This window comes from Aphelocoma coerulescens, chromosome 6, assembly GCF_041296385.1.
Source record: "Aphelocoma coerulescens isolate FSJ_1873_10779 chromosome 6, UR_Acoe_1.0, whole genome shotgun sequence".
In the NCBI taxonomy this organism is placed as follows: Eukaryota; Metazoa; Chordata; class Aves; order Passeriformes; family Corvidae; genus Aphelocoma; species Aphelocoma coerulescens.
This window is the reverse complement of record NC_091020.1, coordinates 34,428,918-34,443,904: the sequence shown is the minus strand read 5'-3', so window position 1 is coordinate 34,443,904 and position 14,987 is coordinate 34,428,918. Positions and strand designations below refer to the sequence as shown.

The following is a 14,987-nucleotide window of genomic DNA, read 5'->3' as shown; positions in this document are numbered from 1 at the left end:
TTGCATGTGTGACACTGTCTGAATAGGGACTCTGAGCTACAACTCTGTCAATCGTTTTTTTTTTTTCCCAGGCAAAACTCCTGTAGCACCAACAGGCAGCAATTCCCTTTTCCTGCTCTGTGCCCCTTGCACTCTTTGCTGTTCACCATCCCCCTGGAGACCTGTGGAGGGGTGGCAGGACATGCCAGCTCCGGGGCTGGGGCTGATATGGACCTGCATAATCCCCTTGCCCAGCTGCAGCCAGAGATATCATTTTATGTGCAGAATGAGGAGTGGATTTGGGCTCACTGCATCCTGCTGGGAAATGCTTCCAAGGGCTGCCTTGGCCAATATCTGCCTGGCTATCTTCTCCCTTGCAGCCTAACCTTTCCTTTCATGCTGCACATATCCTAAAGGACATTTCCAGCATTCAGTTCAGGTGCAAACACATTTTTTTGGCTGTTGTCACAAGTCCACCATAGGAGGGGGTGACCTCAGCAGTGATCTCTGTAATCACCACCTCCAAAGTGCACCTGCAATCTGGAAGGAACAGCAGATTCTGCCTTGTGCCAAAATCCAGCAGATAATCACAAACCCTTCTGTCCGTGCTGCAGTTTTAAGCTGGTGATCAAAGTCTTAAGAGTCCTTCAGCCCCATCTACATCAAACACTGAATAAAGTTGTGTTTTTCTCAGTCTAAACCTGTCTAGAGCCAGAATATTAGAGGCAGAAATAAGCTTCATTTATAATTCTACAAAGCAAAATCAAATTATCTCATGTCCTTGTGCCCCAAGTTGTTTTTCTTTCTTATCCTAACTGGAATAATGAGAAAAAGGTGGGAGGAAAAGTGCATCCACCTGGGCTGTTCCAGAAAGGCTCAGCAGCAAACATTTTGAAGTCTGCCATGAAACATTCATCAGCCTCATTTGCATTACAATTGTCATGGTTCTCTGGGTGAAATCCTGAAATCATTGCAATTTTTTTTTGGATTTAAAGATTGCTCAAATCACCCCATGCAGTTGATGGGAAGGTACTGGGGACTTCAACGAAGGACATGAACACAATGCAGTTCTGAAAGGATTTAAAGGAATCTGCTCTTACGCTCCCTGCATTTTAAGTTCTGTAACTTTTTGTTGTTTGTTTGGCAAAAGCATATTTTCTAGAGAGGTATCTAAGAAATTCAGAGGTCACTGGTGTACTCAGAACATTCTTGTAGTAGGTAATCACTGTCTCCAAAGAAATATCTACCTCAGAAGTACTTAAAGGTATTTTCTCCTTGACAAGCCCTTGGTGCACTGTAATCAAATTAACTCTCAGTATCCTTTTGCACAGCAAACCAGTTTGAATCACATCTTTTTAATTTGCTTTACTGAGTTCAAATAATTCCTGAATAGTGTTTTTCTGCAGTTCTATTTGGAACGTGGATACCAAAATTAATGCAATATTCCAGTGCTGCTCTTAGCAGTATCAAAGAAAATGATATCAATCTTCGTTTATCCCACTAAGGCATTATATAACTACACAGGTAAATGATTAAAAATCCTTCCTTGTGTTCCATCATTAGTCTTGTGATCAGTTATCAGAAGGATGATTATTAAATTGTTATTATTTTCAGTTATTAATGATTCCTAGATGGCAAACATTGTGAAAAAGAATGGTGCTAATACTGATCGGTCTAAAACCTTGCAATAATAATTAAAATATCACAGTGAAAAAAAATCTCCTTCAAACCACAATTTCAAAAATAACACTGCAGTGTATTTTAAAGCAAATTATGAATTTGCTGCTTTTTCCCCCCCTCTCATGCTTAGAACAGGAACATTTTGGCAAACAGGTGTTGGCTGTTTAGAAGTCCAGGACGTCATCACAGAAATATGTGCGAGCAGCATATTTGGAGATTTCCTCTTAACTTTGCTCCAGAACACTCAGAAAGAGGGACATTTAAATTTAAATACAGAGGGCTATTCAATATTTAACTCAAGAAAACGAACTGTTCACACAGTGCCTTTATAACCAAACAGCCAAGGGACACAAATTGTCCCCGGTCAGCCTAAATAAATCCGCCGGTTTCCCCGTCCCCAGCACTTTCAATCAGTTTTTCCCCGGACACAAAGCACCCAGTGAGCGGCTCTGCCGTGGCCGCCGGAGCAGCAGCAGCAGCTGCTGCGGGCGCTGGAGGGTGAATAATTGATGTCCTGGCAGGCAGGGCTGGCAGCTCCTGGCTGTCCCTGTCACCAGCCCGAGCGGGGCTGGCCGGGCAGCGCATCCCGCCGGGAATGCCCTCGGGAGCGGCTCCGCGGCCCCGGCTGCGGCTGCAGGTGACGCCCGAGCGCTCCCGGGACGCGCAGCCCTTGGCCACTCGCTGCTTCTGGACCGTGAGCTGCCCTGCCCGGAGGGCAACGGGGCCTTTGGGTGAGTTCGGGCTACTTTTGGGGTTTTCCGAGCCTCCCGTGACCTCCTTTCTCTTCCTCTCTCTTGTGCCGGTCTTTCTGGAAATAGGCTGCTTTCTCTTGGGGTTTAAAGTGATTTAAAGAAAGCCTAAAAAGGCAGGAAACGCCTTTCTTTTTAACGCTGGGAAATATGTAAACAGTACCTACAGAACTGGCACCAAAGTTACGATCAAGCCTTCTGAAGTTACCTGGTGGTATTTAAATTTTCAACCCCCCGTGGCACACTACTGAAACTAAAGATATTTATGTTCCATTTATGATTTGCCCGAACTGAGATTAATGTAATTCAGTGTCAAATGCGAGAACCTGAAAGGAGTTTTACTTTCCATAAAAAAAAAAAAAAAGTTGGTTCCCTGTTGGAACTTTAACTTGTGGTGTTGTTTTTTTACTCAGTTAAATACCTTGGTCATTGGGTTGAGAACATGACCTGAGACCTGTGTTAAGTTCTTACTCTGCATGAAGTCCTTACTCTGCGTTAAATATTCTATTTTACCATAAAGTAGGGGGAAAGTAACTTGGTTTTCCTAAGGATAAGAAGGAGATCTATTTTATATGTAAAGCACGTGGCAGTGATGAACTAAAGCAACTCTCACCCCTTCTTTATCAGGTGAAAAACATCAAAGTGTTTTTATTTATTAATCATTAACAGCAGACCTACCTGTAATATTTGTTTCAATTGTCTGAGTGCTGCTATTTTCCAGCAGTGATCCTGTCAGCAGTGCCTGGGAGCTCTCAGGTAACTCAGTCCTTGGCACAGGTAAAAAATTGATACAAAAACAATCAGCTCCCAAGAGCAGAGGCCATGGGTAGGAGCAGGGATGTGAGATGAATCCTGAATAAGTCTTGATTGTGGATAACAAGCTCCCCCTCTTTTTATTTGTTTTTAGTTGCATGGTCCGGATTCTGCTGCTTTTGCTTTATTTTCTTTGTGTAGATCACAAAAGCATTTTTTATTTGGCATCCAAAACCCAGCCAAATTTTGAAGGGACAAAAGTACAGCACAACGATATCTGGTGCTAACAGTAATTAAATGCCCCGTGTTAAAACCAAAAAAACAACAAAAAACCAAGAGGTGAAAATAGGGATATGTAAACAACAGGAGATATGCAAAGAATGGATGTAATCCTGCACTCCTTAATCATGGGAGTAATCCTTACTCAGGAAAGTAATCCTGGTGCTTTCAATAGACATCAGTGGGTGCTGGAGCACCAGGCCCAGCTTTTCCAAGGAGATAACAATGTTTTATGTGGTTTCTTTCTGCAGTGCAATTTTAGCAACCCAGCTCTTGGTGATGTATTTGAATGCATTAGTGATAATATTGAATTAGGCTTTACCTGATGTCCGTTTTGCCTCTGAAAGCATGAAAGAGAATGGGATAATGTATGAGATGTGGCAGGGAGAAGGTACAAACCCCACGTGCTTTATTGGCTCACCCTGTTCCCTGTGTTTGCAAATCACTTTTTGGTCTGTGGGATGCATAATTTTTTTTTTTTTTTTTTAGGATAGGATGCAACTTTAGCACAAAAAAAAATCACCTGAGACCTGATATCCCTTAAAGTATATTTGTGTCTCCCTAAAAGTGACATTGATAAACATTGTTCATCTGATTTAAATACAGGGGGATTGTGGCAATGTCCTGGGAATGATTTTTATTGCTGTTATGTTCTGTGATCTTGCTGGAACGACACATTTTTATCTAAATGTGGTGGTTCTGCTGCCCTTTTCACCAGCCCAGCTCAGCATTTCTGAGCTTTGCCCTCCCAGCCTGTGTGGTGCTGCCCTGTAATCCAGGATGGGGCTTGGGAGCACCTGTGTGCCCTTCCCCAGGCAGTGCATCTGCTAATGAGGAAAACTAATTACTTAAAAGCTTTCAGCAGGATGGGGTTGTGAAGTATAAATAGTCATGAACTGCTCTTCCTGCTCTGTGTTTGTGCTGCTGCCAGCAGTGGTGGGGTGGAGGTGAGTTACCCTGTGCAGTCACTGCTCTGGTAAGATGCCTCTTCTGGGGGAAAATTCTGTTCTGTGCACCCTGAAGGGGACTAAACACAAAAAATCAGAGGTAAAAATGCACTGGATGATGATTCCAGGTGGTATTAAAACCAAGTGAAGTTGGTATTAAGTCTCTATTGGCTTTTTGTTGTTGCATGGAGGTATCAGGAATGAGCTGCTTTTCTCTCATCAGCTTTCCTACAAGGCAAAGATTGGGCTGGTTTAAATTTAAAAATGAGGTTTAGTAGATTTTTCAGCATTTATTTGCTACAGAAGCAGTTTAATGCTGAGGTTACATCGCTCCTGTGGCCAGCAGAGAGCTGGAAGCCCTAAAATGACCCCAGTGCCAAGGGGCTGGGGGGGTGGGCAGAGTGCCAGCTGCTGCCAGGGAGAGGCTGGAGTGGCCCTGGGCAGCGTTTTCCTTCTCTTACTCCATGCAGCATCCAGGAGCATTGATTCTCTCCAAGGAAGTCCCTTTCTGTCCCTGAACCCTGCCCGTGGAGTCAGTTCCTAATCCTTGCAGAACCCCACAAGCATTGCTTGCACCTTAATTTGAACTTTTTAAGTTTTGAAAGTACATTTTTTACATCTGTTCTTCTTTATTGAATTATATCTATAAAACCCCAAACCACACATGCAGCTATTTTCATTTGAGGATCTCCTTCTGGAATTGGGCACACAGGTCAAGTGCCCATTTTAGTTTTTATTACCTTTTGAGAATTTTAGAGGTGGCTGTTCAAGCAAATTGGTTGAAGAGTTTTTCAAACTTGACCAAAAAATGCTCTGGAATGCTTCAGCCTGTTTGATATCAAAAATGGTGCGTGCAGCAGTGTAGAGCAGCTGGGTTTGGGGTTTTTTGGTGCAAACTGTGTATGGAAAAGGTGTTTTCTGTGATCACTGATATGTCATTCTTATATCTCTCGTTGTTAGGGTTGGTGGTCTTTGGTTGAAGGCTAAACTTGATGAGTTTAGGTCTTTTCCAGCCTCGGTAATTCCATGATCCTGTAATTTTAAGTGGAAAAGCTGAGCTGGTGTGATTGTGCATGTTGTGTTTAACACATGGCTCCAGACGGATAAAACTACAATGCATGTTTTTAAAATGAAGGTTTTCCCTTGTCCTCCATGAGCTCCTTTGCTGTAAATCCCAGCCTGGGAGCAGCCAGGCCTGGAGGAGCAGAGTTCCCAACGCTTCTCGCTCTGTCTGTGACCCAGCCCAGCCCCGATATCCCCCCAGGGCATTTTCTAAGGTGTTCTTCTCTCCCACAGCGCTGCTCTTGTTTCATCAGACATTGCTGCATCCCTGAGCCGAGGACAGCCACGCTCCCACCTCTGGGTGCGGTCCCAGCCCCACGCCCGTCCCAGATTGCCATCAGCGATGGGCATTAATCGCTGCATTAATTAATGACGTGATGCTGGAACACGGCAGTCACACACCTGACAACCCTCTGAGAGCAGCTGGGCGAACTCCTGCGGGGAATACACCATGACCGCTGTCTGGGAAAGTGGATTCCCTTTCCTCCCCTTGGTGTGTTCCCATTAATAATTGTTAGGATCCTGAATAGGGTTGTATCACAAACAACTGAAAATGTGTTTCCTGCCTGTATCCAAACCTTTCCTGGTGATTAAAGCCCATCAGTGCAGGATTTAGGAGGCGCAGGGGACAAAAGAGTGTGGGAATCACACAATAACCAGTGACAAAATTAGCTATTGCTAAATATTTGGCTGTCTTTTGGAAGAAGAACAGAGTCAAGAGAATATGGATACAATTTCCCTTGTGTCTGTAGGATGGCCCAGGATAAACATACAGAAAAAAGGAAGTGTTTTAGCAGCAGAAGGTAACTCTGGCCACAGTCCCCGTGGGTGCTCTGGGGCACCTCTGGGACTGGGTTTCAAATCTCTTTGGATTTAATTGATTGCATTTAGTTTTCTGCTTCTATTGCTCTCGATTCCTAGTGCCACTTGCAGCTGTAAACATGGAAAATGGGTTTGGGAGGCTTGGCACACACAGCTGGGCAGGTTGGGGAGATACCTGGCAGGGCTTGGCTTGGAAATTCCCGTGGGAAGCAGGGCAAGGCAGAGCCCAGGGCCACACATGGAGAGCTTCTCTCTTCAGCCCTTCTGCCTCTTCTGAAACCAACTGCTGCTCTTTGGAGCATGTAAAAGGATTTTAAAATTCTCTTTCCTGATAAAATCAAACTTTTAACAGGCAAAGTTCCCCTGCGAATTCTTGCAGAAGGAGAGAACTTTCTTTCTTGGTGTAGTTTTGGTTAACAGGACACCTTTAGGAACAGATTATGCTGAAAACAAGGTTTAATCGACATTAGGTGGCTGGCTCTCGCTTTGCTCAATTTTGCTCAACCCTCTTCTTGCTCTTGTGGCTGAGGGACTAAAAATGAGCTGCCCCCAGAATCCCTCACCTGCATTAAGGGCCTTGTGCAGCACTGCAAAGCAGAGGAGCAGCCTGCAGGGAGGGTCCGTGCCAGCCTGCAGGTGACTGCACCAAATCCCTCCGTTTTTAAAGCAGCAATTGAAGCCATGTGGGTTTATTCTCGTTTTCTGTGCCTGGAGCTGGTTGTGGTTCCCACCAGAGCAGGCACTGCCACAGCAGGGAGGGCACTGCAGGAGGGTCTCTCAGCCAACCCTTTCCATGTACAATAAAACACTTGATCCATGTAAAATAAAGGAGTTGATGTCACCGTGCAGCCTGAGAGCTGCCCAGTGGGAACAGCCTTTGTCTGCTGAGCCCAGAACTGAAGCACCCAAACTCTCCTTTCCCTGTTTCATCCTCTCACTGTTACCTTTTCCTACAGAGTTTCTCAAGGCTGAATTTTTTTGCAGGCAAACGCTGCTTGCTTTAGGTTTTTTCCTTTCCTTCCTTGTCTGCACATTGCAGAACAACAGCTCCTGACCTACTTCTGTCTTTTAATTGCTGCTGCAATGTGAATTTTAATTCCATCCAGAGTCCAGATGTACTGAGGATGCACAGCACATGCCAGGGCCAGGCCATTTATCTCCCAGGCCAGTCTTTCCCAGCCCTTTGAATCCAGCGACCCCTTAACCTTTCTGAAAAAATATCTAGAGCCATCATCACGTATTTCGCTGTTGGCTGCTGATGGGAAATGGAGATAATAACTGTTAATCTAAATGCTAATATGTATTTTCTCTGACAGCTTAGTTTGTTTTACTGTTCTTTAACCTTTGGCTGAAAATATTAATGGAGATGGATGTGAGCCTTGTGCTTCCATCCCCCAGTGCCCAAATGAACCTGGGCGCTGACAATTTATGGGAGTCCATTATTACACTTTATATTTTTATTATTATACTTAATACTTTTTGTTTCTTTTCATGGCTACTTTTGGGGAATTATGGACATAAGAGGATGAGTGGGTCATTAAGAGCTGTCAGTATCCTGGATTTGGGGGAGATCACAGCTTGATGAACAAGGAATTAGGTTTGGCACTCTCCAAAAGCATTCTGTGAACTTTGTTCACAAAAAAAATATCCTTTTTTACTTCTCTGCTCTTGAGAAGAAACAGCAGCTACAGGTGCTGCATTTGGAGCATCTCAAGAATTTCCTCTCCCAGGGGACATTGTTTTGCTTAGCTAAGATCTCCCTATTTTTATTCCACAGATATGGGAAGTGAGGGCAAGTTATCAATGTGTCTTCTACTCAATTAAATTAATTCTCATGGAATTAAAATGGAACTCAAGGAAGGCTCTAATTTTAATCATTCTGTGGCTGTAGCTTGGTGAAGGACTCTGGAATCCCTTGGGATGGGGGGAAAAAGGATATTTGAAAACATAAGCTGTTTTAGCTCAGGTTTTTCTGGGATACACTAAATTTCAATAGGACAGGAGTTTAATTAATAATAATGAGTAAGTAGAATACAGAAAAGGAGAGTTGTTCATACTCTGGAGGGTCAGAACAGGAGGAGGAGGAAGGTGGGGATACAGTCTCACACAAGCTGTGGGAATGTGGCTGGGAGGAGAAGGCCAGGGAAGGGCAGCACATGGAGGAGGATCCTTCCCTCCACCACTACGTTATCCTCTTTCCCATAAATATTTCTGGAGTCTTTTGCTTGCTGGTCACTCTGCCAAGGGAGGATTTAACAGCACAGATGCATCAAATCATTATCCCAGTGATGTATTACAGGTACAATGTGTATTGCAACCTGTTCTCACAGCAGACAGAGCGTTAGTGCCTGATATTATTACTGATATTTGATGTACAATCCAACTCTATTTAATTAGTTCACTAAAATGCATTTTCTGCCAGAGATACGGTGAACAGGAAGGAAAATCACCTTCCTGGAGAAATGCCTTATAGCAGGATGACTGAAAAAAAGCAGATAGGAGAGTCTGAGAGGCAGAAATTGAGCACATCAATCCTGCAGACCCCCCAAAATCTGTTGGATCTCGCAGCTGAGATTTTTGGAATACAAGCCAGCAATTTAGCTGTAAAATAAAACTCTTTAAAAGGAAACTCTCATGGTATTACCTATAAAGACTTTAGAACAGCAGATTAATCTGGAGTTTATGGGTAAGGTAGCAGAAAGATGCTTCTGTGCTCGAAGAAGTGTTTTTATGTTTGGGAAAATGACCTGTTCCTCATCCAAAGAGCTCAAGCTTTGCCTTAAACATGAAATTCAGCTGTGGCCTGGGGAGTCACCCCTAACACAGCCACACTTCTGCATCTCCTTGGTACCCACATTCACAGTGGCACCAGGAGATCATTAAATAAGATTTCATCTTCTTTTTGCATCCTCTCTGGAGGCAGGAGAGCAGGATTTTGGCCCGGGGTCCACACTGGTCTCTGGGCTCCCCTGCATGGTTGATGGCAATTTGAGCACTGCTGAGCTGCCCAAAGCCAAACCCTCCCTGGGCAGCACACAAACCTTCCCCCAGCAGCTGAGTGATCAGAAACAGCTTCCTTGCTCCTCTCTCCTGTGGGAAACATGGGCTCGCTTGGTTGCTGTCTGTGGGAGGAGGATGCGGGAGCCAAACACCACTGCAGGTCCTGTTCTCCTGCAGGTGGGAAGATAAAAGGGCTTGGAAATGGGTCTCAGAGCCCTCTTCCATGAAACCAGGGGATCTTCTCCTGCTCAGGGCTCACTGGGGGGCTGTGAGAAGGGCCCCACTTGTGTTGCTGCTGCTGCTCTCCCCCTGTGGGGGTGGCACTGGAAGTGGTGGATGCAGCAGGGTGGGATCGCAATTCTGGACCATTGGATTAGGGAAGGTGCCCCTGCTTGTGGCAGGGGGTGGAATGAGGTCCTTTCCAACCCAAACCATTTGAGGATTCTGTGATTCCTGCAGTGTCTGGCTGGGAATAATTCCACTCCCAAATTCTCATTCCCTGTGAACCTCTCCCTGATCAAATGCGCTGCTCTGGGAAGGCTCGTGGAAGCCTCCAAGGGAAGAGGGCTGGATGTGGGGTTGTACAAACTGAAAGAGCTGTTTTGGTGGCTCTTTCCAGGAGCCTGTCCAGCCTGGGGAGCAGAAAGGTCAGAGAAGTCCAGAGGGGAGAAACCTGAGCAGTGAGCTGCAAGGAAACCTGTGCTTCTGCCTGTGTTTCCAGCCTGGTAAATGGAGCCTTGCCCTGGGTCTGGCAGCTGTGGGAAGAGTGAGGAAGGGGTGTTTTCTCTCATCCCAGGACTGCCTTTCCAGCCTCGATGGGCATGGCAGGACACCATGGAATAATTTGTTCTTAACCACTGGTGCTCATTTATGGTGTATCATTTATCTGCAGCGAGCCTCTCTACCACATCCAAATTCCCCTTTATTGCTTCTCATGTTCTTTCTCTTTCCCTTTGTGCTCCTCAGGTAGCAACTGCACTTTAGCTTGTTTTCAGGAACAGCAGTAATATTTCCTGAGCCAATTCCTTTCTTTAATTTGTTGTTGTTTTGGTGTCTGACATGTCCAGAGCTCTCCCTGGCCTCCAGAGTCTCTGTGCAGTACAAGTGTCTTGAACAGTTTATTTTAATCAGGCCTCCCAGAATTCAGTAAATACTTCAGGCCAATTTCTCCAGTAAATCTGAACACATTCAGCAAAAACATGTGCAGCCAGCGATCAGACATAATTGCCAACAATTTCACACCCACAGAATCCTTGCCTGCCTCTAACATTCCCAAAGCCCTGTCCTTCCCATCTCTGCTTCGAGCAGGAATCTCCCAGTTGCTAAGGGGATGGAATTTTTGATGCAGTTCTATGTGAAATGTTGTCAGCATCAAGTGCAGAATTAGCTGTGCAGTTTTCTGGTTAATGTTCTCTGTGTCAGAGTGGAAGGACCAAGCTGCAGTGAGGAGCAGCTCTCCAGAGGTCTGGAGGCCAGGTTTGATCCAGGCACTATCCAGGCATTCCAAATATGACTTGAATCCGTGTCTGCTGCATTTGACTGGAACTCTGACAGTTACAGGCTGTCACAGGAGGCTTCCACTCCTGTTTCTGACTCAATTACCCAGGCTCATGCTTCTCCTAAGATTGCCATTGCTGTAAATAAAGTCAAGTTCATTCTCCTTTTTCCTTGCTATTCTAAGGAAAAGGGAGAGGCTGGTTTTCCCACCCAGCATCCAACTGAGCCCAAGCCTCAGGGGAGCTTTTGGTTGAATTTCAATTAAGCATTTCTTTTTTTAGCCAAGTTGTGGTTATTGATCCACTGAATTTTAAAAAAACAGAGCAAAACCCTTCCCGTGTTTGTTGCCCATTCCCAAATCCTTGCTATAGGAGTATCTATCATAAGTCTTATCCTAAGGCCTTAAAATAACAAATGTACCTAATCAGCTTAGGTCCCCTTAAAATTTTACAGGCACAAATCATTACTAGGCAAAATACTGCAGCACCCCACTAAGTTATGTTATTGCCACTCTATTTTCCATCATGTATCCTGCTCCTTATGCAGCCTTGTTTTCCTTATTCCCTATTTTTGTGTGCTGAAAAGTTGCTTGCATTAAGCTGTTCACAACCCCTGGTTTCTTTCCTGAGTCATCTGTTGGTTAAAGCTCAATAATGTTTGGGTATGTTGAATTATTTCTTGCACTTTTGTAGTGACCTGAGCATGTCCATGTGCAATTCCTGAATCATATCCAACTCTGGAGCTCATTAACTGTGCATGAGTCAGGCAGGCTCCACTTCCCATGTAAGTGCTTCCCTTCTCTGCTTCTCCCCTTTTCCCATTGGGATGGCACAGGCTGATGGAGAGGAGGGTCAGCAGAGGATCATCCATGGAAGTGCTCTCCCACGGAAATGAAATCCCTCTAAACCTGGGGAGCTGGGATGTGCACACCTTAGAGTGCTGTGGAGTCTTGGATGGGTTGCTCCTGGATGTCATGTGGGTGTTTAACTGAGCTGCATGGGATAAAAGCCTCCGAAAAATTCTGTGTCTTGTGGACATCCCTGCTGTGCTCCCAGGGTTGGGGTTGGAAGGGACCTTAAAGCTCATCCATGGGCAGGGACACCTTCCACTATCCCAGGCTGCTCCAAGCCCCATCCAGCCTGGCCTTGGACGCTTCCAGGGATGCAGGGGCAGCCACAAATGACAGATTGTGCATCGCTGGTGCTCTGTATTAGGAGGGCTCATTAACTCCCCAGAGCTGCTCCAGGAGATGAAAATCTCCTTTTCACAGTGCAGGAATTTTAACTGTGCCCTGGCTAGAGATTACCTCAACCTGCTATAAATTGAGATGTTTCACTAATTGCTTTCTTGGTTCATTAGCCGAATTGTGAGTATGAGGGAAATGGAAAAGGCTCGGGATGAATTTCCCTTGCAATCCTTAATTTAAATGGTGAATAATAATTTAGTGTTGAACAAAACACGGTGGGTGATTTGCTGTGCTGGAGCTCGTTTTTTACCTTGGGATCATTTGCCACCTTTGAAGCTTTGTGGGAAAATGATCCTCAGCTCTGCTTCGTTGTGATGTGGTGTGACAGCAGGCAGGAAGCTATCATCATTACAGAATAATTGTAATAATCTCAAAATTTATACAGAAACACTTTGTCATGGGAAGTCCCTCCTCAGACATTGTTTTAAGCAGCGACATAAGGGAGATAAAAGGCAAAAAATCTTTAAAAGTTTTGCTTCTGTGGCTCTTATTTCCATTCCAGCCATGGAGGTGACAAAACTACAATGTGTCCCTGGTTTACTCTTTCCAAAACTCAGCTAAAAATCAAAGATTAACTCTGAGCAGCTGCAGGGAACAAATTCTACTAATTCATCACAGCCAATGCTGTAGAATTTAATCTGTTTTATGAAATTCCTCCCATTGATTGTTATGGCAGGGCTGTGGCACAGGAGGTCATTTGTGAGCTCTCAATTGCTGGTTGTGTGACAGTGAATAAAGGAGGCCAAAAGAAAGGTTAAATTAAAGAAGCTGCTAGAAGCTATTTATGTGAAATGGATGTATATTATCTAAATTAATGACAGCAAACCTCCAATTAGCTGAATATTGATGCAGAATTCGAGCTTTATATGGTAAATACATGTTTTGTCCAGCCAAAGGGTTGGGTAAGGAAGTGTTTAACTGGAGTAGGGTTACAGGTAAATGAACATTTTCTGTTTATTGGGGCACAGTGACCTCGCTGCTGACAAATCTTTACAATAAATCTGTCATTGCTTCCCAACATCAATAAAGAATATGAAACTTATGACCTTGCCCTCTAAAATATCCTCCTGTAACACGGGATGAGCAAAAGCCTTGAATGTGCTGCCTTGTGTTTCAACAAACAACTTAATTTTTATTTTAGAGCAGACATTTCCTCCTCAGCCCAGTGCATGTTGGTTTGGCTTAAATGAGCGTGAAGGGGAACCTCTAAACTTGGTTCTGTTTTGTTAATTTAGAGGATTCCTCTGTAAAAATACATCATAGAGGGCTGCAGCTATGGACTCCTTCTGTTGTGGTTTTTGCAACTTATACACATTAAAATAACGGTGTGATGGAGTGATTTGATCCATTTACTCCTTGGGAAGGGTAGAATTTTGTTGGGGATTGTCAGTTACTTCATTATCCTGATTGTGGTCATTGAGATTCAAGGTTTAATGACACTGTGCAGAAAATCTCTATTTTAATGTGCATGTGTCTACCCAGGAGCTTCACATCTCCCCATACCTCTTCCTGTTCATCTTCTGAATTTGTGATTTTAGTGCATCTCTACCTTATTACTTCTTTTTTGACTTGCTGACGACTCCCAACTTATTTGGTGTCAATATTTTGCAGCAATGTTCTCCTTTCTGGGCCATTCTGGGAAAATATCCGTTCCTAGAGTTCTAGGACGAGTTTAGGGAGATGTGGAGGCAGTGCTGCATTTTATTTATTTATATTTTCTTTGATTTCTGGCTCTGCTCCTTTGTCACCCTGGTCTTCATTCCTTTCTAGGTGATGTACCCTGGGTTTACTTTTTCTCACCTTATCCTCTGAGGTATTTAATCCCATCCTAATTTTGAGATGCCTGTGATATCAAGATCCCTTTTTGAAAAGGAAGCAGCACTCTGGATTACTCAGCACTTCTGGGCTGTGTGTTCTTATTCAAACTCACACACTTTGTGTTATTTCAGTTCCTATTTTTAAGCTTCAGGTACAAATGCAGCTTCCCTTGTCTTCACTGTTCTTTGCAATTATTTTTTTTTTTAACCTGAGATTTTCTCTCTCCATTCTGTCCAAAAATAGGGAGGCTTTTATAGCCAGCTTTTCTTCAGCTTTTAGGGGGGAAAAAAACCACAAAAACCCAACCAAAAAAAAATCATGAAAACTCAACTTTAAAAGTATAAAGGATGCTGTTCTATTCTGAGGTGGATGGAGCCAGGCTTTCTTTGCAGCCTCCTCCTCAGTCCCCAGGGCCTTCCCAGTAAAATTCTCTGTTTTCCTTCTCTCCGTTGTGTTTTCCTGAACAGGGACTGTGCCATCAGAGTGGGACTTTATTTTCTGTGGGGGTTTTTCTTTTGTTTCCTGTGTCCCCCTCCTCTTTCCCAGTTTGTCTAAGTGGGATTGCTCTCTTTATGAAAGCTGAGGGATATTTCCAACACCCACACTTGAAGACAAATAATTATATATTATAATATATGAAATCTGGACACCCATCCACCTTTTCCTTCATTTTTTCCCCCTACCTTTGATCCCCACTGCTGTTTATTCTACATTTCTAGCACGAGACATTTAGCAAAGGCTTTGGCTGTAAGATGAATTCCCAAATCCATAGCTTTTCCTCATATTGTATTTTCAAACTGAAATCCTCTTGAAAGGTCACTTGAAGGTTTGAAATACCAGAGCACTTTGATTGCTGTTGGTTTTTCTCACGGTGATTGAGCAGCCATCAAGCTCATCAAGCTTCTCTCCTAAAAACACAGTCACTGGTTAAATTTTCTGTTCTTGTAAAGGAAGAGCCCACAGAGCTTTTCCACACAGCTGCTGCTGGAGCTGTGTTATTCAGGGATGGATATCCACAGGAATGACACCTGGATCTGCCCATATGGGGCAGAGGGGAAACCATTCCATGTGTGTACTGTAACTCAAGGAGAGCACAGATCCATTCATGACTGTGATGAGGGATTGATTTCCACAGCCCAGCAGTGTTTGAGTTAC

General features: G+C 44.1%; 1 protein-coding gene and 1 long non-coding RNA gene across 2 annotated transcripts in view; both read left to right on the top strand.

Moving 5' to 3' along the window:
- The first annotated feature begins 2,056 nt into the window (after positions 1–2,056).
- The window catches only part of C6H10orf90 (chromosome 6 C10orf90 homolog), a 58,192-nt gene continuing 45,261 nt past the window's right edge, over positions 2,057–14,987 (top strand). The window contains exon 1 of the mRNA XM_069020258.1: positions 2,057–2,390. Coding sequence (XP_068876359.1) covers positions 2,255–2,390 — 136 coding nt within the window. The 5' untranslated portion in view covers positions 2,057–2,254. The remainder of the gene's footprint in view (positions 2,391–14,987) is intronic.
- On the top strand, positions 4,329–7,744 carry LOC138112726 (uncharacterized). Its single transcript, XR_011151815.1, has 2 exons — positions 4,329–4,387; positions 5,684–7,744. It is a non-coding gene; the product is annotated as an uncharacterized lncRNA (long non-coding RNA).